General features: G+C 47.2%; 1 protein-coding gene and 1 long non-coding RNA gene across 5 annotated transcripts in view; one reads left to right on the top strand and one right to left on the bottom strand.

Moving 5' to 3' along the window:
* Positions 1-4,753, top strand: part of pde1a (phosphodiesterase 1A, calmodulin-dependent) — a 517,554-nt gene extending 512,801 nt beyond the window's left edge. For all 4 annotated transcript variants that reach the window (XM_051930634.1, XM_051930635.1, XM_051930636.1 and 1 more), the window contains one exon: positions 4,572-4,753. In XM_051930634.1, coding sequence (XP_051786594.1) covers positions 4,572-4,621 — 50 coding nt within the window. In that variant the 3' untranslated portion in view covers positions 4,622-4,753. The remainder of the gene's footprint in view (positions 1-4,571) is intronic.
* Positions 4,754-15,600: 10,847 nt separating this feature from the next.
* LOC127528938 (uncharacterized) lies at positions 15,601-16,362 on the bottom strand. Its single transcript, XR_007935563.1, has 3 exons — positions 16,316-16,362; positions 16,169-16,222; positions 15,601-15,627 (listed from the first exon to the last, which is right to left on the bottom strand). It is a non-coding gene; the product is annotated as an uncharacterized LOC127528938 (long non-coding RNA).
* Positions 16,363-20,608: the final 4,246 nt, after the last annotated feature.

Here is a 20,608-nt window from a genome sequence, read left to right as displayed (position 1 = left end):
AAGGAGTTGGGTGGAGTGGTGGCTCTGAGGCTAAGGATCTGTGCTGGTATCCAGAAGGTTGCCGGTTCAAATCCCCGTCACTGAAAAAAGAGATCCTACTCTGCTGGGCCCTTGAGAAAGACCTTTAACCTGTAATTGCTCCAGGGGCGCTGTACAATGGCTGACCCTGTGCTCTGACCCCAAGGGGTATGCGAAAACTAACAAATTCCTAATACAAGAAATTGTATAAGGCGAAATAAAGAAAAGCAAACAAACAAAAACAAAACAAAGAAATGGTTTCACACAGAACTCAACATAAAATGTCTGTCCAGTTTGCCAGGAATGTGCGGCAGGGTGGCTGTCTTTGCATGGTGGCAGAGCAGGGCCAACAGTGGCGGTCAGAGTGCATCACAATCTGGTTTGTACCTCATGTCACTGTAAGTGGCGGTCCTCCCAGGCGAACGTTGCTGTAGGCACGTTGGCAACACGAACCTGTTCAGCGCTACTATCACTTATATCACAATCAGGGTCCTTCAAGTCAGTGGCTTCTTCTGCTTCTTTCGGCTGCTCCCATTAGGGGTCACTAGAGCAGATCATCTTTTTCCATCTCATCCTGTCCTCGTCATCTTGCTCTGTGACACCCATCACCTGCATGTTCTCTCTCACCACATCCATAAACCTTCTCTTAGGCCTTCCTCTCCTCCTGTAACCTGCCAGCTCTATCCTTGGCACCCTTCTCCCAATATACCCAGCATCTCTCCTCTGCACATGTCCAAACCAACACACTCTCGCCTCTCTGACTTTGTCTCCAAACCGTTCCACCTGAGCTGACCCTCTAATGTCCTCATTTCTAATCCTGTCCATCCTCGTCACACCCAATGCAAACCTTAGCATCTTTAACTCTGCCACCTCCAGCTCTGTCTCCTGTGCCACCGTCTCCAACCCATATAACATAGCTGCTCTCAGTACCGTCCTGTAGACCTTCCCTTCCACTCTTGTTGATATCTGTCTGTCACAAATTACTCCTGACACTCTTCTCCACCCACTCCACCCTGCCTGCACTCTCTTCTTCACTTCTCTTCCACAATCCCCATTACTCTGTACTGTTGATCCCAAGTATTTAAACTCCTCCACCTTTGCCAACTCTACTCCCTGTCATTCACACACGTGTTCTATCTTGTTGGTCCTACTGACCTTCATTCCTCTCCTCTCATATCTCCACCTCTCCAGGGTCTCCTCAGCCTTCTCCCTACTATCGCTACAGATCACAATGTCATCAGCAAACATCACAGTCCACAGGGACTCCTGCCTAATCTCGTCTGTCAGCCTATCCATCACCATTGCAAATAAGAAAGGGCTCAGATCCGATCCCTGATGTAATCCCACCTCCGTCACTCCTACCTCAGACCTCACCACTGTCACACTTCCCTCGTACATATCCTGTACAACTCTTACGTACTTCTCTGCCACTCCTGACTTCCTCATACAATACCACAGCTCCTCTCTCCTCAGCCTGTCATTTGCTTTCTTCAGGTCCACAAAGACGCAATGCAACTCCTTCTGGCCTTCTCTCTACTTCTCCATCAACACCCTCAGAGCAAACATTGCATCTTTCCTAGCATGAAACCCTACTGCTGCTCACTAATCATCACCTCCCTTCTTAACTGAGCTTCCCAGCCACAGGGAATGCATAGACCAGTGTGTTTCTTCATGCCAGTCCCAAGCCCGGATAAATGGAAAGGGTTGCATTAGGAAAGGCATCTGGTGTAAAATTTTACCAGATCAATATGCGGACAAGTCAGAGTCCAATTTGGCGGTAATATGCAAAACGTAACACTAGCCTTTAGCCCAACTAAAACGTAACACCGGGTTTTGTCTCCATTTCTCGTTGATAACCACCATCATCCCCTCCTTTTGACAAAAGTCAATATCCGCTCTGAAAGAGTTAATAAATTGCATGTGGGTAAAACTGAATCTTCCATTATCTATGTCAGAGTTTCTTAAACTTTTTTGTTTCCCGTGACACAGTCTTGCCTTTGTTAGTGTCATCGAGACTCTCCTTGGAGAATAGGTGCCAACAAATAAAGCAGAGCATTGTCTATTGCTTAAACAAACCGCGGCACCCCATTGCAAGACACTCCACAAACCATATGCGACACATTCCCGTTAAACACTGTGGGCGACCCAATGTTAGCAATGTGACCCAAACTTTTTAAGAAATTGCGACCTTTGTGAAAGCCACAGTTTATTCAACACTATTGACCTAAAAGGTATGGCTCTTACCATACTGAAATCTGTGTCTTTAATGTAAGGAGGGTCCTAGGACAGACCCCTGAGGGACTGCACTTAATGACCACGTCCTCGTCTTCTCCGCACTCTTTGTCTCCTACACGGTTAACCAATGTGAGCTCCAGTTTTATAGGTGACCTCTGATGCCTACAGCTTCATGTTTCAAATTTAATCATTGGTGTGGGACGACAAAGTCGAAGACTTTGTGAAAGTCAAACTCAATTCTTTTGTTTTCTCCAACTATCCTAAAATTGGTTTGATGTAATCTTCCACTCATTAACCACCTGCTGGCTGTTATTTCATATCTTCATATTGGTACTTCTATAATTACTTTCTCGTATACGAAGTATAGGGAATGAATTGTGATTGTCCAAAAATTTGACCTTCAGATTTTGATGAATCTCGACGTTTTAGACTTCCCTGAGTCCGATTTACTTTCTCTTAGGGAAAGTATTGTAATCGTCCAAAAATTTGACCTACAGATTTTGCTGAATCTCAAATTTTAGACCTCACTGAGTTCGATTTACTTTTTCGTAAGGAATGTATTGTAATCGTCCAAAAATTCAACCTCGAGATTTTGATGAATCTCGATGTTTTAGACTTCCCTGAGTCCGATTTACTTTCTCGTAGGGAATGTATTGTAATCATCCAAAAATTCGACCTTCAGATTTTGATGAATCTCGACATTTTAGACCTCTCTGAGTCCGATTTACTTTCTCATAGGGAATGTATTGTAATCATCCAAAAATTCGACCTCGAGATTTTGATGAATCTCGACGTTTTCGACCTCCCTAAGTTCGATTTACTTTCTCGTTGGGAATGCATTGTAATCGTCCAAAAATTCGACCTTCAGATTTTGATGAATCTCGACATTTTAGACCTCCCTGAGTCCGATTTACTTTCTCGTTGGGAAAGTATTGTAATCGTCCAAAAATTTGACCTTCAGATTTTGCTGAGTCTTGAATTTTAGACCACCCTGAGTCCGATTTACTTTCTCATAGGGAATGTATTATAATAGGCCAAAATTTCAACCTCGAGATTTTGCTGAATCTCGAATTTTAGACCTCCCTGTTTCTGAAACTACCATTTTTGGAATTATGTCTGTGTGTGTGTAAACATGATAACATGAGTTCGCTTTCACTTCGGTCAACCAAATTTTGCATACAAGTATTAGGTACAAAACGTAGATTTCTATCAACTTTTGGGCTATTTCCACTAACCGGAAGTGGTACTTTACCTTTTGTTCGTGCAGCTGCAGAGTCCGATTTATTCAGCTTTACTTTTATAATAATTGTTCAATATATTATTAATTTGTTTTGATTTGTTGTTGACGGTTTTTTAATGTACATAATATAAAAATCTAATCATTGTCTTGCGGTTTACTCTTCAAATATCCATCCCTGTATCTGAGTATACGAGAAAGTCGAGGGGAGACCAACTCCCAATTTTTTTAATTTATTGGCCACAGTTTAGGCAATTTCAACATTGGGGCTCCAATTGGTGTAATTAGGACCCGCGCCCAATTAAAATGAGCCCAAGAGGTTACAGTAGAGAACAACAAGGAAACATGTGGAGAGTGAGTATGCATGGGGAAGAGGAGGAGGAGGCAGGGTGGATGAACCCTGTGAGGGAGCGAAGTCAATGAGGCTGCAAAGTGTGTCCCCACTGAGCAATTGAGTCAGGACGGGGAACAAAACCTCCTAGGGATCCAGAAAGTGTTAATGGAATGTATGGAAAGACGGTGGTCCGGGTACGTGTGCCTCGGGCGACGCCCATGGAAGCGGGGAGGCGGGAGAAGGTGACCGTGGCTGTCCAGCCGTGACGACCCACTGGGGTGAGTTGGGGAGTCAGCGCCTCGGATGGTTTTGGATTTGGATTTTACCGTATTTATCGTTCATTTTAAGCGCCAACTGAGCACCGATTTTATTTTGGACTTTTTAAATTTTTTTAGACTCTGCACTGTACTATATTTGTTATTTGGATAGCACTGATGAAATACACGTATGTGTCCTCATTTTACTGGCCCATCTCGGTTTACGACTATGGGTGGTCTCGGGCAGCTGCTGCCTACCGGGGCAGTCACAGGCTTGGCCATCACACACAGGGAGTCTCCGCCAAAGTGAGGCGAAGGTGAGATAAAACAAGGGCGACGTCCTCCTGCGGGGTTTGCTTCACCCTTAAAGAAATCCTGGAAAGCATCGCTGAGGGGCCACAAGTGTCGCAAATTTTGTTTCCCCCTAGAAGTTGCTTTATTTTTAACCCATCTTCTTCTTTTTTTTCTCTCCCTTTTGTTTAATTTGCAGTTGAGAAACAATCATCTGGAAGTACCGAGGACCAAGACGGGAAATCTTAGGGGCAGCCATGAGGGCACAGGCGGCTGCTGCGACCCTTCAGCCTCACCTTCCTACTCCTCCTCCTCCTCCTCCTCCTCTGAATTGATTTTTATGTATCGTTATTTATTAAAGATGTCGGGTTTCCCTTTGCAGTGCAGTCTGGTCACTTGTGGTGTTTTGTGTTTTCCTGAAACTCACAGGTGTGGACAGAACTGGACGGTGGAGGTGGTGATGGCATCCAGCCAGGTTTTACTTCTGCGTTCAGCGAGTAGGGAAGCAGATGAGCGTGCGGTCAGCCAGATGTGGATAGACAAGAAGAACTGCTGGTATTGCAGACATCAAAAAGAATGTTCGCTTGGTATTCACTCATCCATCGGTCTGTCCACCTACTTTCTTAATTCAGTTCATGGGTGCCAGGACTAAAACCTGTCCCCGACATCATGGCGTTTAGGAACCAGTGCTGGATGGGATGCCAGGCCTTTGAAGGTACATACAAACACACACACACACACTCATTTTGTCTGTCTGTCTGTTTTAAAGCCTGCTTATTCTGAAGCAGAGTTGGCACCTGTCAAGGGTACTGATGATAGCTAACCCTGGATGGGGTGCCTAACCCTAACTTTGTTGGGTACATAAAGGCACACGCACATATTTCATCATTCCATCAATCTGTTTTAACGCCTGCTCATCCATTTCAAGATAATGCAGAGTTGGCACCTATCCTGGGCACAAGGCAAGAGCCAGCCCTGAACAGGGTGCCTGTAAATTGTAGGGTACACTCAAACACACATACACACTCTCTAATTCCATTCACCCAGCCTTCTATTTTAAAGCCTTCTTATTCAGATACCTAGTTGGCACCTATCCTGGGCACAAATAGAAGCTAACCCTGGATGGGATGCCAGATCTTTGAAGGTACATACAAACACACACACACACACACTCATTTTGGCCATCTGTCTGTTTTAAAGCCTGCTTATTCTGACGCAGAGTTGGCACCTGTCAAGGGTACCAATGATAGCCAACCATGGATGGGGTGCCAGTACTTTGTTGGGTACACGTGAGCACATGCACACATTTCATCCTTCCATCAATCTGTTTTAAAGCCTGCTCATCTACTCCATGGTGATGCAGAGTTGGCACCTATCCTGGGTACAAGGTAAGCGCAAACCCTAAACAGGGTGTCTGTAAATTGTAGGGTACATTGAAACACACATACACACTCTAATTTCATCCACCCAACCTTCTGTTTTAAAGCCTGCTTATTCAGGTGCAGAGTTGGCACCTATCTTGGGCACAAGTAGAAGCCTACTCTGGATGGAATGCCAGTCTTCTGTAGGGTATATATGAGCACATACTCACATTTCATCCATCCTTCCATCTATTTTAAAGGTTGCACAACCACTTCAGGGTCAGAGAGAGTTGGCACCTCTCTCTGGGCATGCAGGACACAAGGTAAGAGTGGCAGTAAACCTTTAGGGGACATTCAAACACACACACACACATTCTCATTTCAAGCATCCATCTATCGGTTTTAAAGCCTGCTTATTCAGACACAGCGTTGGCACCTAGCATGGGAACAAGGCAATGAGGTAGCACAGTAGGGCACATTTAAGCACACACACACTCTTTCATTTTGTCTTTTCATCAATCAGATTTAAAATCATCTTCATCCAGTTGAGGGTGATGGACAGCTGGCACCTCTCTCTTGGCATGCAGGGATAATACAAATGCAGCCACTGGATTGGTTGTCAGTCACTTGTTGGGTACATTCAAGCATACTCGCTTGTTTCATCCATTCACCATCCTGTTTTAATAACCTGCTCATCCACTCCTAAGCACATGGAGCTGGCACTTATCTCTAGGCATGGAGGGCACAAGGTAAGAGCCAACCCTGAACAGGCTGCCAGTCCTTAATAGGGTATATTTAAGCACACAGTCTCTTTTCATTCACCCAATATCTTTTAAAGGCTGCTTAAACAGACACAGAGTTGGCATCTGTCTCGGGCACAAGAGCCAACCCTGGGATGAGGGGACATTCAAGCACACTCACTTGTTTCATCCATCCTTCTGTCTGTTTTTAAAACCTGCTCATTCTGGCAATGGGTACTGGTACAGCTTAAGAGCCAATAGGGCACCAGTCCACTGTAGGGTACATTCAAACACACACACACTCATTTCCTCCGTCCGTCATCCAGATCAGGGTCACAGACAGCTGGCATCTTTGTGACCCTCGGGTACATAGGACACAAGGTAAGAACAAACTCAGGATAGGGTGCCAGTCCCCTGTGGGGCACATTCAAGCACACACACACCTTATTGCCATCCTTCTGTCTGTTTTGAAGCCTGCTAGTCCAGTTTTGGGTCACACACAGCTGGCACCTATCCTGGGCACAAGAAAAGGACCAACCCTGAATAGGGCAGCAGACCTTTGTAGGCTACATTCAAACACACACACTTATTGCATCCATCCGTCAATCTGTTTTAATGCCAGCCCATTCAGATATTGAGGGTTGGCACAGTATGAGTGCCAGTCCGGGGTCAGGCACCAGTCCTCTGTTGGGTACACTCAAGTGCACATTTGTTTTATCCATCCATCCATCTGCCCACCCGTGTGTTTTACTTTGCTTTTCCATGTTAGTATTACAGAGAGCTGGCACACCTCTTGGTTATACTGGGTGCCAGTCCACTACAGGGCACACACACATAGGGCCAGTTTACAGCCTCTGCTTCACTCAGACGTCTCTGGGATGCCCACAAAGAGAAATTTGAAACCCAGGACTTTGATGCTGTGAGGCAGGAGTGCTAACCCCTGTGCCACCATGTCACCCACAAATGAATGAACGTCCATTTTGAAATCATCCATCCCCCAGAATTGGAGTCTGTGAGAGCCTGTTGGAGCAAACCCAAGATGGGACACAGGTTCAAGACCTCCTCATGCACACCTGATAACACACTCATGCCTAGTGTGCAAATTTAAATGTTTTTGGGAAGCGAGAGGAGATGGCGATTATTCCTACAATGTCCTCACAAGCACTGACAGGGTATATAGAACCCGAGGCCTGGAGCTTTAATGGCACCTCTGCAGTCAGTCACTTAAAGTTTAGAAAGAGAAATAAAGGGAGAGACGTCGGTGACATCCGTCCATTTTAGGGTGCCACCCACTCCAATGTGCTGTTGTGGGGCTTAGCCAACAGCTTTGGACTCCTCCATGGCATTGGTGCCCACACGCAGATGGGGCAGAACTAAAGAGGCCATATTTGGGTTATGGAAGAAAACCAGTATGTTCAGAAAAACACACAGACGGACACAGTGAGGTCCTGCAGACTTCACAGAGACCGAAAACTGAACCCTGATAGAGACGTGAAGTCGAGTCTGAGACTCCACATGGCTCCAAATCCCAAATTGACCCCAGACCTCCATCTTGAAGTACCATGCAGATGGTCACCATGCTAAGACCTGAGCCCAGGTCCCCAACTCAACACACACAGTGACCACGATGAGGGCTCAACCTGGGACTCAAGTCACATATGGTATTAAAGTTCAGAGTGGGCCCCAGATCTCTGTCCCCACACAGAGGGCCACCTTCTGAGAACTGAACCCAAACCACAACACACAGTGATGGGACTGAGACTGGCCAAGTGACATGAACGCAGATATCAAGGGCACTGCAGAAAGTGGACATCGTGTCTCAGACTTCAGGTAGACCCCCAGGCTTCACACAAGTGCCTGAGCTACAAACTGATCTCAGACCTGAAACTCAAAGCAAGAACTCGGACTACACACTGATGGAAAAACCGTAGTGGGAACTGAGAACCGAACCCCACCGTCCCAAACTCTGCACACAGTGATGGGCCCGGGAGCTGACACACACATGGTGACCACCCAGAGACACAGTGCCCAGCGTGAGGGTTGAACCCCTGCAGGTCCACAGCTGAGAATCAATGTCAGGTCTCCATCTCCCCACTGAGGGTACGCTACCTGAGAATTGAACCACAAACGCCAACTGCAGTGCCCTGTCTGGGCTGAGAGGTCAGCGTAGGGAGAAGGCATTGGTACAGCGCCCACCACACGATGAAACAGCTCGGGGTCCTGGTTGGCAACCCCCTATGTAGACACACAGCCCAGTCCCAAAACCCCCACCCCATCCCACCCTCCTATCTTCCAGAGGAAGGTGTTGTTATGTGGGGGTCCCCTTGGCCTGGGCCAGCCACTCGGGTCCCCAACAATGAGGATCTTACGAGCTGGATCACCCTCGAGGAACCGTGCCACATGGCCGTAGTGCCATAACTTGACGCTCCCTCACAGTGCGGGTCATGTGCCTCATTCGGGACTCCATGAGCAACACAAAGTCACACCAGGAGTCCAGTCTTCATCTCAGGTCACTGGAGAGCATCCATGTCTCTCAAACAGGGAGCACCAGGACTCTAAAGACTTGGACCTTCATCCTTTTCCAGAGATATCATTAGTGCAACACACCCCTTTATGACCTCATGACCCCCCCATGCTCTCCCAATCCGTCTACCGCCTTGATAGGAAGAGTCACATGAATGTCACCGCCGAGGTCAGTAAACCTCTCAATGACGCTGACACTCTCACCGCAGACAGACACACTGCTGATGGCCATGCCCAAGAGGTCATTAAAGGCCTAGATGTTGGTTTTTATCAGGACCCTCACAAGCCCAGTCTCTCAAGACCCCCAGTCAGAGTCTCCATTGACACTACGAAGATCACAGCATCGTCACCAATGTCAAGATCCGTGAATCTCTCTTAACCACCAGATGCCCCCCAGTCGCTGGACTGAAAGCTGAGCCTAATTCCCAAATTCCACAGAAACAGTGGAAACGGAGTCCAGATCTGAGACTACCCACCGATGGTGACCATGCTGAGAACTGAACCTCAACACACAGCAACCAGAAAGAGAGCTGAACTCGGGGGTCCAAACTTCATATAGCGACAACGCTGGGAATCGACCCCAGAACTCAAAACTCCACACAGGTGGTAACTATGGTGAGGACTGAACTCAAGTCTCAAACTTCACACACACACACATAGGGTCATGTTGACTATTGAGCCCACCGCCCAAGGAGTGACTAAGCTGAGACCTGATCCCACATCTCAAACCTGAACACTAGAAAGCCACACTGAGAACTAAACGCGGGCCCCAAACTCAACACAGTGATGGGCCCAAAGGCTGAACCAACGTGCCAAACTCCAGAGCCATGGTGACCACACTGAGACCACACACACACACAATGAGGGCTCAGCCCAGGACCCCATGTCTCATATGGTGGTAAAGCTGAGAATGGGCCCCAGATCTCCACTTCCATACCGATGGTACGCTTACTGAGAGTTGAACCCACGTCTTAAACTACACACACACAGAGGACCATACTGACAACTGAACTCAAGACCCCATCTTCACACAATGCCCAAGCTGAGACTTCATCCCAGACCTGAAACATCAACCCAGATGGAAAGGCACACTGAGAACTGAACCCCAGGTCCACAACTCAACACACACTCACACAATGAGGGCGCAGCCCAGGACCCCAAGTCTCATATGGTGTGTGACAACTGTAGAGGGCGTAGCAGCCCCTCATCCCGACACAGGCAGACGCAGGGGGCACGCTGATCAAAGCACAAATGTTTTATTTGCATTTCCCACGGGCACAACAGCCAAACACAATTCTTTTCCTCTCCTCTTTTGTCTCCCTCTTCCCCGAGTGGTCTCTGCTGGCTCTTTTTATAGCCCACCCCGAAGTGCTCCAGGTGCTTGTTGCCCCTCTTCCAGCTGCACTTCTGGGTGTGGTAGAAGAACCGTCCACACAGGCTCTGGAGCAGCTGCAGTGCCCCCTGGTGGCAACCCACTCCCCCACCAATAACCCCCCCACTCCACCCCCTGGGATCCCAACAGGGCTGTGGGAGTCCGAGGCACCACTGCAACCCAGGGTGGGGGCTGCCATCTAGCGTTCCGGGGGAGGTACTGTTCTGCCCATGCTTGCTGCCCTGCCCTGGTCCTCTCAGTGAAGAGGCGTCCTGGCCAGGTAAGGAACACGGGTGTCTGTGACAGGTGTAAAAGTTGAAGATGGGCCCCGGATCTCCATTTTCATACCGATGGAACGCTTACTGAGAGTTGAACCCACGTCTTAAACTATAAACACAGAGGACCGTGCTGACGAATGAACTCAGGACCCCAGCGTCACACAACACCCAAGTGGAGAACTGATCCCAGATTTCAAACTTGAACCCAGATGCCAGGCTAAAACACAGATGGAAATCCACACTGGGAGCTGAACCCCCGTCCCAAACTCAACACACAGTGATGGGCCCAAAGGCTGAACCAACGTGCCAAACTCCAGAGCCGTGGTGACCACACTGAGAACTGAACCCCTGGTCCACAGCTCAACACACACACAGTGGGAACCCAAGACCCCATCTGAGATTTGATCCCACATCTCAAACTTGATCCCAGATCTTAAGCTCCAAAGAGAACCAAACTCATGTCCCAAATTACACACACAGTGACGGGGCTGAGAGGTGAGCCAAAATCTCAAACTCCATTGACACAGTGGCCATGTTGGAAACGGAAACCAGGACCCCAGCCTGACACAGAGAGACCAACCTTTGAGCTGATCCCAGAACTCAGACTACACACACGTGGAACACCACACTGAGAACTGAACCCCCGTCCCAAGCCCAAATGCTGAACCAACGTGCCAAACTCCAGAGCTGTGGTGACCACACTGAGAACCGAGCCCTGGTCCACAACTCAACACACACACACAATGAGGGCTCAGCCCAGGACCCCAAGTCTCATATGGTGGTAAAGATGACAATGAGCCGCAGATCTCCACTTCCATCCCGATGGTACGCTTACTGAGAGTTGAACCCACGTCTTAAACTACATACACACAGAGGACCATACTGATGAATGAACTCAGGACCGATCCCAGACCTCAGATGTGAACCCAGATGCATACTGGGAACTCAACACCCAGTAGTGGGGCTGCTAAATCCCAAATGAGAGAGAAATTGCAGCCATGCTGAAAACTGAACCCTGATCCGAAAACTCTACAGACACACAGAGGGTCGTGCTGACAATGAAACTCGGGACCCTGGCCTCACAGAGTCACCAAGCTGAGAATGGACCCCCAGAGCTTGAACTCCAACCTCAAGCAAAACACAAGTGGTCATCGTACTGAGATCTGAAGTCAGATGGCAACCTCAACGTAGTGCCAGAGTGACATGAAGGCAGATACCAAGAGGGCAGCAGAAGGTGGGCACCTGGTGCCAGACTGCAGGCAGACCTCGAGCTCTTAACAGTCTGCCATGGCTTCTGTTGACGGCCTCGTTGTATGAACAGGGTGCCCTCTGGTCCTCACAGGTGGCGCAGTGGTAGTGCTGCTGCTTTGCAGTAAGGAGACTGTGGAAGATTGTGGGTTCGCTTCCCAGTTCCTCCCTGTGTGGATAGCGCTTTGAGTACTGAGAAAAGCGCTATATAAATGTAATGAATTATTATTATTATTATTAAAGCTAACAGCTCTGTCACTGTATGAACCTTAGGTGGTTAAAGTGACCTGACGGCGCATGGTTCATACTGTCAAAAAATGGGGAAAGAGTCGTGCTGCACTTGTAAAACACCCTGATAGAAAGGCGCTATAAAAATGAGAAGGGTGCTGACGGAGTGGGCCGCTGTATCCAAGCCATCCTAATATGAAAAGAAAATGCACTGTGTGGCACGGTGGCGCAGTGGGTAGCGCTGCTGCCTCGCAGTTAGGAGATCTGGGTTCGCTTCCCTGGTGGTCCCTGCATGGAGTCTGCATGTTCTCCTCCCACATTCCAAAGACATGCAGGTTAGGTGCATTGGCGATCCTAAATTGTGCTTGGTGTGTATGTGCCCTGCAGTGGGCTGGCACCCTGCCCGAGATTTGTTCCTGCCTTGCGCCCTGTGCTGGCTGGGATTGGCTCCAGCAGACTCCCGTGACCCTGTGTTAGGATATAGCGGGTTGGATAATGGATGGATGGAAATGCACTGCACCTGTAAAGGACTGAGAAAAGGCGCTATATAGACTATAAGTCTACAGGCCTACTCCCCACAACTCACACACTTCTGACGCTTGGAGCAAAGTGCTTCACCCGCCAGTTATCTAAATGTAAAATAATAATAAAAACTGTTGTATACTTATAAAGCACATTTTAAAAAGGCACTATATAATTCCCAGGACTGCAGGTCCAGTGCAAACTCTTCAAGTGGTGTGCCACACCTGCCAGGTCTCAATTTAAGAAAAGAAGTTCAAACAACTGACTGACATTAAAGCACCTTAGGACAGGGAGGGAGTGGCAAGGCGCTATATATATTTAGACCTTACTGGCTGCACAAATTGTCACACTGCAGAAAAGGTGCTATATAGAATCGCAGGATCGATGGCTTTGCTTCCACCATCTGCTTGTAAAAGGTCCCTTTACTGCTACCCCTGACACTCGGGGAGAATTAGACAAGGAGTAGATAAGAGTCTGGGCAACTAATGCAAAGTGGGACACTGTGGAAAGGCGCTATATACATATACAGTGCATCCAGAAAGTATTCCCAGCGCTTCATCACTATTTCCACATTTTGTTATGTCACAGCCTTATTCCAAAATGGATTAAATTCATTTTTTTCCTCAGAATTCTACACACAACACCCCATAATGACAACATGAAAAACGTTTACTTGAGGTTTTTCCAAATTTATTAAAAATAAAAAAAACTGAGAAATCCCATGTCCATAAGTATTCACAGCCTTTGCTCAATACTTTGTCGATGCCCCTTTGGCAGCAATTCCAGCCTCAAGTCTTGTTAAATATGATGCCACAAGCTTGGCACACCTATCCTTGGCCAGTTTCGCCCATTCCTCTTTGCAGCACCTCTCAAGCTCCATCAGGTTGGATGGGAAGCGTCGGTGCACAGCCATTTTAAGATCTCTCCAGAGATGTTCAATCGGATTCAAGTCTGGGCTCTGGCTGGGCCACTCAAGGACATTCACAGAGTTGTCCTGAAGCCACTCCTTTGGTATCTTGGCTGTGTGCTTAGGCTCGTTGTCCTGCTGAAAGATGAACCGTCGCCCCAGTCTGAGGTCAAGAGCGCTCTGGAGCAGGTTTTCATCCAGGATGTCTCTGTACATTGCTGCAGTCATCTTTCCCTTTATCCTGACTAGTCTCCCAGTCCCCACAGCATGATGTCACTTGTATCGCAAAACACCACTGCCATGAAGAGGATTACCTGGTCTGCAGTGGCGTCTAGGTAAGGTGGTACACGACCAATTAGTGTCCACATGAATGGCCGGACCCAGGGCTTCCCAGTAGGATGCGGCCAAAAGCATCAGACTCCCTCCATCGGTACACTGCACTTTAATGCCACCTCTTCTCCGGGTAAATGTCACATGATGCCCCCGATACAACACAAAATGAGCTTCATCAGACCAAGCGGCCTCCTTCCATCAATCCAAGGTCCAGTTTGATTGCAGGGGATCTTCACAGTGCGGTTACTCTGAGTGGCCTGTGGCCAACAAAAGGAAACGTCTGTCACACCAAACAGAAAGAAAGCTGCAAAGTGGTGACAGCTGCTGTTTAACTGAACACTGAGTGCCATTTACAATTCAGCATAACCAATTTTGTTTTATGAATCAGTAGAACTTTTGTAGAAAAACTTTAAAAAATCAAAAATCCAAACATATTGTTAACATTTCTACTTACAGACAGTGCTACTAAAATCAGTTTGTGACCAAGCAGACCAAGGGCAGCCATGCAGCTCTGCTCTACCCACAAGTGTGGGCTGAGTAAGCAAAATGGCTACTTATAGGGTCAGAGGGCAATCACCATAGCAACCAATCACAAACATGAAGGCATAGCACCACTAGATGGCACCCCTAACAACGACCAGACATGAGGGAATATCACCACTAGGTGGCACCACAGATAATTCAATTTAACCTCTTCTTTATCCTGCTGGTCCGGAGCATTCACGCTGCTGCATTCTTATCATTTAGGAGGGTCTGATAGATTTATTAGAAAATCATAAAACACTACAAGCTGTTATGTGCACAGAAATCACAAAGAACTAATAATAAAAAAAAAAATTAAATTATGATACTGGTAACCTAACAAATTGTGGAACTCAGTGCCTCTTTCTTGCTCCCTCATGTGGGGCTTACTAAAGGTCGTCTCCTTGATGATCTCTGATGGCCTTATCTCCTCCTGTGACCGCCAGGTGAACAGATTTAAAAGCTGAGCTCCTCTAATTACCGATACTTTCTATCTGCTCCATCATATCCCTCTCACACACAGAGAGCTCCACCCCATTCAAATATCATCTCTTTCTCTCTCTTTCTCTCTTACTCCCTCAGGCTCCGCCCCTTTAGATATCATCTCTCTCTGTCTCTCTCTCTCTCTCGCTACCTCAGGCTCCGCCCCATTGAGATATCATCTTTCTCTCTCTCTCTCTCTCTTGCTTGCTCCCTCAGGCTCCGCCCCTTTAGATATCATCTCTCTCTGTCTCTCTCTCTTTCTCTCTCTCTCGCTACCTCAGGCTCCACCCCATTCAGATATTATCTCTCTCTCTCTCTTGCTCCCTCAGGCTCCGCCCCTTCAGATATCATCTTTCTCTCTCTCTTGCTACCTCAGGCTCCGCCCCATTCAGATATCATCTCTCTCTCTCTCTTTCTCTCTTGCTACCTCAGGCTCCGCCCCATTCAGATATCATCTCTCTCTCTCTCTCTTGCTACCTCAGGCTCCGCCCCATTCAGATATCATCTCTCTCTCTAGCTCCCTCAGGCTCCACCCCTTCAGATATCATCACTCTCTCTCTTTCTCTCTTGCTCCCTCAGGCTCCGCCCCTTCAGATATTATCTCTCTCTCTCTCTCTAGCTACCTCAGGCTCCGCCCCATTCAGATATTATCTCTCTCTCTCTCGCTCCCTCAGGCTCCGCCCCTTTAGATATCATCTCTCTCTGTCTCTCTCTCTCTCTCTCTCTCTCTCTCGCTCCCTCAGGCTCCGCCCCTTTAGATATCATCTCTCTCTGTCTCTCTCTCTCTCTCGCTCCCTCAGGCTCCGCCCCTTTAGATATCATCTCTCTCTGTCTCTCTCTCTCTCTCTCTCTCTCTCTCTCTCTCTCGCTACCTCAGGCTCCACCCCATTCAGATATTATCTCTCTCTCTCTCTCTCTTGCTTGCTCCCTCAGGCTCCGCCCCTTCAGATATTATCTCTCTCTCTCTCTCGCTCCCTCAGGCTCCGCCCCTTTAGATATCCTCTCTCTCTCTCTCTCTCTCTCTCTCTCTCTCTCGCTACTTCAGGCTCCACCCCATTCAGATATTATCTCTCTCTCTCTCTTGCTACCTCAGGCTCCGCCCCATTCAGATATCATCTCTCTCTCTAGCTCAGGCTCCACCCCTTCAGATATCATCACTCTCTTTCTCTCTTACTCCCTCAGGCTCCACCCCTTCAGATATCATCACTCTCTCTCTTTCTCTCTTACTCCCTCAGGCTCCGCCCCTTCAGATATTATCTCTCTCTCTCTCTCTAGCTACCTCAGGCTCCGCCCCATTCAGATATTATCTCTCTCTCTCTCTCGCTCCCTCAGGCTCCGCCCCTTTAGATATCATCTCTCTCTCTCTCTCTCTCGCTACTTCAGGCTCCACCCCATTCAGATATTATCTCTCTCTCTCTCTTGCTACCTCAGGCTCCGCCCCATTCAGATATCATCTCTCTCTCTAGCTTCCTCAGGCTCCGCCCCTTCAGATATCATCTTTCTCTCTCTCTCAATTTCTCCTTTTCTGAGGCTACGGGTTCAAATCCTGCTACTGACTCTGTGTGACCCTGAGGAAGTCACCTTGTACTGTTCTCAGATCTGGCCCCATTATAATATGCGCTGCCCTCCTTGATAGGCAGCAAAAGAAAAAGAAAAGAAATAATCGGGGGCGCGAGTGACCAACACTACTTTCCTACTACACCACTTCAATTATAGAGACACCCCAGTGAAAGCAGGTCAAGTAAAAATGATTATTGGAAGACAATACACATAAACACCAGAAGAATAACAAAAAAAACCTTCTATACATGATAATATCGCGCGGCAGCGCTTCCCCACCCCACACAAATCACGACACAAACACTTGAAAACATACAGTACTAATAAAGATTTGAGCAAATGGAAACACAACAAAAAAAAAACAATTGATTTATAGTCCTCTAAATCTTATCTGTACAGTAGCGTTGAGCTCAGTCTGTAGTGTGGAATGAGGCGCCGACCATATCTCTTATTCCAGGAAACGTACTGATTAACTGTTCCTTGTGCTGGCTCATCAAGTCCTCTGCTGTATGACGTCCTCCCGAAAGTAAAAATAATTTGACTGGAAATGAACCCGTGTTCACCTGACGATATCCAAGAGGTGTTAATCCTTTCCCTCGTTCCTGTTTCTGTGATGGCCTCCTCGTCTCTCCTACTGCCACACTGACAGCTCCTCCTGCTGGCCCTCCAAGCCAGGCGCTCAACCTCCGTCTGTACAAAGGGCCAGCCTTACAAATTCAGGTCTACCACTGAAACAGGAATGGGATAAGGTACAAACTCACAGGGACACACACATATTCTGGTCGACCGTTACGACCTCACATGTCTCTGCTCCACCTGGAAAACCAAAAGAAAGCAAATGGATTCCAACTGTCATACAGTGCATCCGGAAAGTATTCCCAGCGCTTCATCACTTTTTCCACATTTTGTTATGTTACAGCCTTATTCCAAAATGGATTAAATTCATTTTTTTCCTCAGAATTCTACACACAACACCCCATAATGACAACGTGAAAAAAGTTTACTTGAGGTTTTTGCAAATTTATTAAAAATAAAAAAATTGAGAAATCCCATGTCCATAAGTATTCACAGCCTTTGCCATGAAGCTCAAAATTGAGCTCAGGTCCATCCTGTTTCCCCTGATCATCCTTGAGATGTTTCTGCAGCTTCATTGGAGTCCACCTGTGGTAAATTCAGTTGACTGGACATGATTTGGAAAGGCACACACCTGTCTATAGAAGGTCCCACAGTTGACAGTTCATGTCAGAGCACAAACCAAGCATGAAGTCAAAGGAATTGTCTGTAGACCTCCAACACAGGATTGTCTCGAGGCACAAATCTGGGGAAGGTTACAGAAAAGTTTCTGCTGCTTTGAAGGTCCCAGTGAGCACAGTGGCCTCCATCATCCGTAAGTGGAAGAAGTTCGAAACCACCAGGACTCTTCCTAGAGATGGCCGGCCATCTAAACTGAGCGATCGGGGGAGAAGGGCCTTAGTCAGGGAGGTGACCAAGAACCTGATGGTCACTCTGTCAGAGCTCCAGAGGTCCTCTGTGGAGAGAGGAGAACCTTCCAGAAGGACAACCATCTCTGCTGTAATCCACCAATCAGGCCTGTATGGTAGAGTGGCCAGACGGAAGCCACTCCTTAGTAAAAGGCACATGGCAGCCCACCTGGAGTTTGCCAAAAGGCACCTGAAGGACTCTCAGACCATGAGAAAGAAACTTCTCTGGTCTGATGAGACAAAGATTGAACTCTTTGGTGTGAATGCCAGGCGTCACGTTTGGAGGAAACCAGGCACCGCTCATCACCAGGCCAATACCATCCCTACAGTGAAGCATGGTGGTGGAAGCATCATGCTGTGGGGAACTGGGAGACCAGTCAGGATAAAGGGAAAGATGACTGCAGCAATGTACAGAGACATCCTGGATGAAAACCTGCTCCAGAGCGCTCTTGACCTCAGACTGGGGCGACGGTTCATCTTTCAGCAGGACAACGACCCTAAGCACACAGCCAAGATATCAAAGGAGTGGCTTCAGGACAACTCTGTGAATGTCCTTGAGTGGCCCAGCCAGAGCCCAGACTTGAATCCGATTGAACATCTCTGGAGAGATCTTAAAATGGCTGTGCACCGACGCTTCCCATCCAACCTGATGGAGCTTGAGAGGTGCTGCAAAGAGGAATGGGCGAAACTGGCCAAGGATAGGTGTGCCAAGCTTGTGGCATCATATTCAACAAGACTTGAGGCTGGAATTGCTGCCAAAGGGGCATCGACAAAGTATTGAGCAAAGGCTGTGAGTACTTATGGACATGGGATTTTCTCAATTTTTTTATTTTTAATAAACTTGTAAAAATCTCAAGTAAACTTTTTTCATGTTGTCATTATGGGGTGTTGTGTGTAGAATTCTGAGGAAAAAAATGAATTTAATCCATTTTGGAATAAGGCTGTGACATAACAAAATGTGGTACAACACCCCATAATGACAATGTGAAAAAAGTGATGAAGTGCTGTGAATACTTTCTGGATGCACTGTAAGTCACATTGGATAAAGGGGTCAGCTAAAATAAGGAAAAATATTATAAGAAAAGTGTGTGAAGAAACTCACTGCTACTGTCCTGATTACAATGTTGGGCTGTGCGCTGCTGACTGTCACAGAACTTGTCACATGAAGGACGTGTGCTAAATCAGCACAGCAGTGGACATTCTCCTACTGTATAACATGTTTCTGTTAGATGTGATAATATTTTTTGCTGAAAAAAATGTAACCTTTGCGGCTCAATTTTTGGAGGTTAATATAACAGTTGTGACAGATTGAGGTCTCCGTGACCCCTTGAACCCTCAGACCAGACGTCAGACACCAGGTAAAAGTCCAAAGATGAATATTTATTATAATAACAAAGTGCACAAAGCACCCTCCTCTCCACAATACTCAATAATAAATCAATAATCAATAACCATAAACACAATTCCTCCACTCCCAGACCAGGGCTTTCCCACAATCCTTTTATATTCCCTGACCCGGAGGTGTTCCTGTCCAACAATCCACAAGTCCTTATGACTTCTGGGTCAGATAAAAAGTCCTTCTCTTCAACCCGGAAACACATCGTTCCTTCCTGTCATGTGATCATGACATTCTTCCAGGTTATAGGGCACATAAGAGTCCTTGAGCCTCCCTGCAGCGTCCTCTGGTGGGCCCCACGGTGTCCAGCAGGGTTGGGAATGAAAACTCCATTGTTCATAATTCCCTGCTGGTCTTCAGGGCACTTCCATGCTACAGGGAGGGCTCCATCTAGTGGTCTGGGGGTATTGGCCGGGGTAAATGGCCGGTCATCCCTCACACAGTAAAGAGATTAAAACACACATTGCTGAAATATCCAAAAAAAAAATTTTCTATCTTAAAAATTAAGATATTCTGTAAATTTGCATGCTAATCAGACATTCTTTGCTCCATTTATTTTCAGTACTGCGGTGTGTTATTCACTGGCTGTTCAAGTTGTTCTTTATGCAGCTTTCCTTTCATTCAAATGGCTGCTGTAAGAGTCCTTACCAAAACTACAAACACATAACCCCTGTCCTGACATCCTTACACAGGCTTCCAGTTAAATTCATATAAAGCCTTAAATGGCCAAGGTCCAGCTTACTTATCATGACTTACAAACCCGAGCGCACATTAAGATCTCAAGGTGCTGGTCTGTTTAAGACTCCTGGGATTAATAAAATGGGGGGGTCGAGATTTTAGTTACAGGACCCCCTAAACTGTGGAGTGGTCTGCCTGCTACTACACACGACTTCAGTTTAGCACACCCTGACTAGAGCTGCTGATTGACTCTGCAGACTGCATCTCTGTTGTTAGTCATTTGTACAGAAAAATAATTAATAGAAAATGTTACTGACCTGCGGTGGGTTGGCGCCCTGCCCAGGATTGGTTCCTGCCTTGTGCCCTGTGTTGGCTGGGTTTGGCTCCAGCAGACCCCCGTGACCCTGTGTTCGGATTCATGCTATGGTATGGTATGTTACTGACCCTCCTCTGTTCTGTTTCTCTTCTTGGCCATCTTGACTTGGTGCCCACTGCTCCACTGCCAAGCTGTTCTCCTGCCTATGGTAATGTCACCTCACATACTGGCAGCATCGGAAAATCACCGGACAGAAAGATTCTGTCATTACATTGGATGGCATGTGCA

This window comes from Erpetoichthys calabaricus, chromosome 8, assembly GCF_900747795.2.
Source record: "Erpetoichthys calabaricus chromosome 8, fErpCal1.3, whole genome shotgun sequence".
Lineage (NCBI taxonomy): Eukaryota > Metazoa > Chordata > Cladistia > Polypteriformes > Polypteridae > Erpetoichthys > Erpetoichthys calabaricus.
This window is presented reverse-complemented; position numbering and strand designations above follow the sequence as displayed.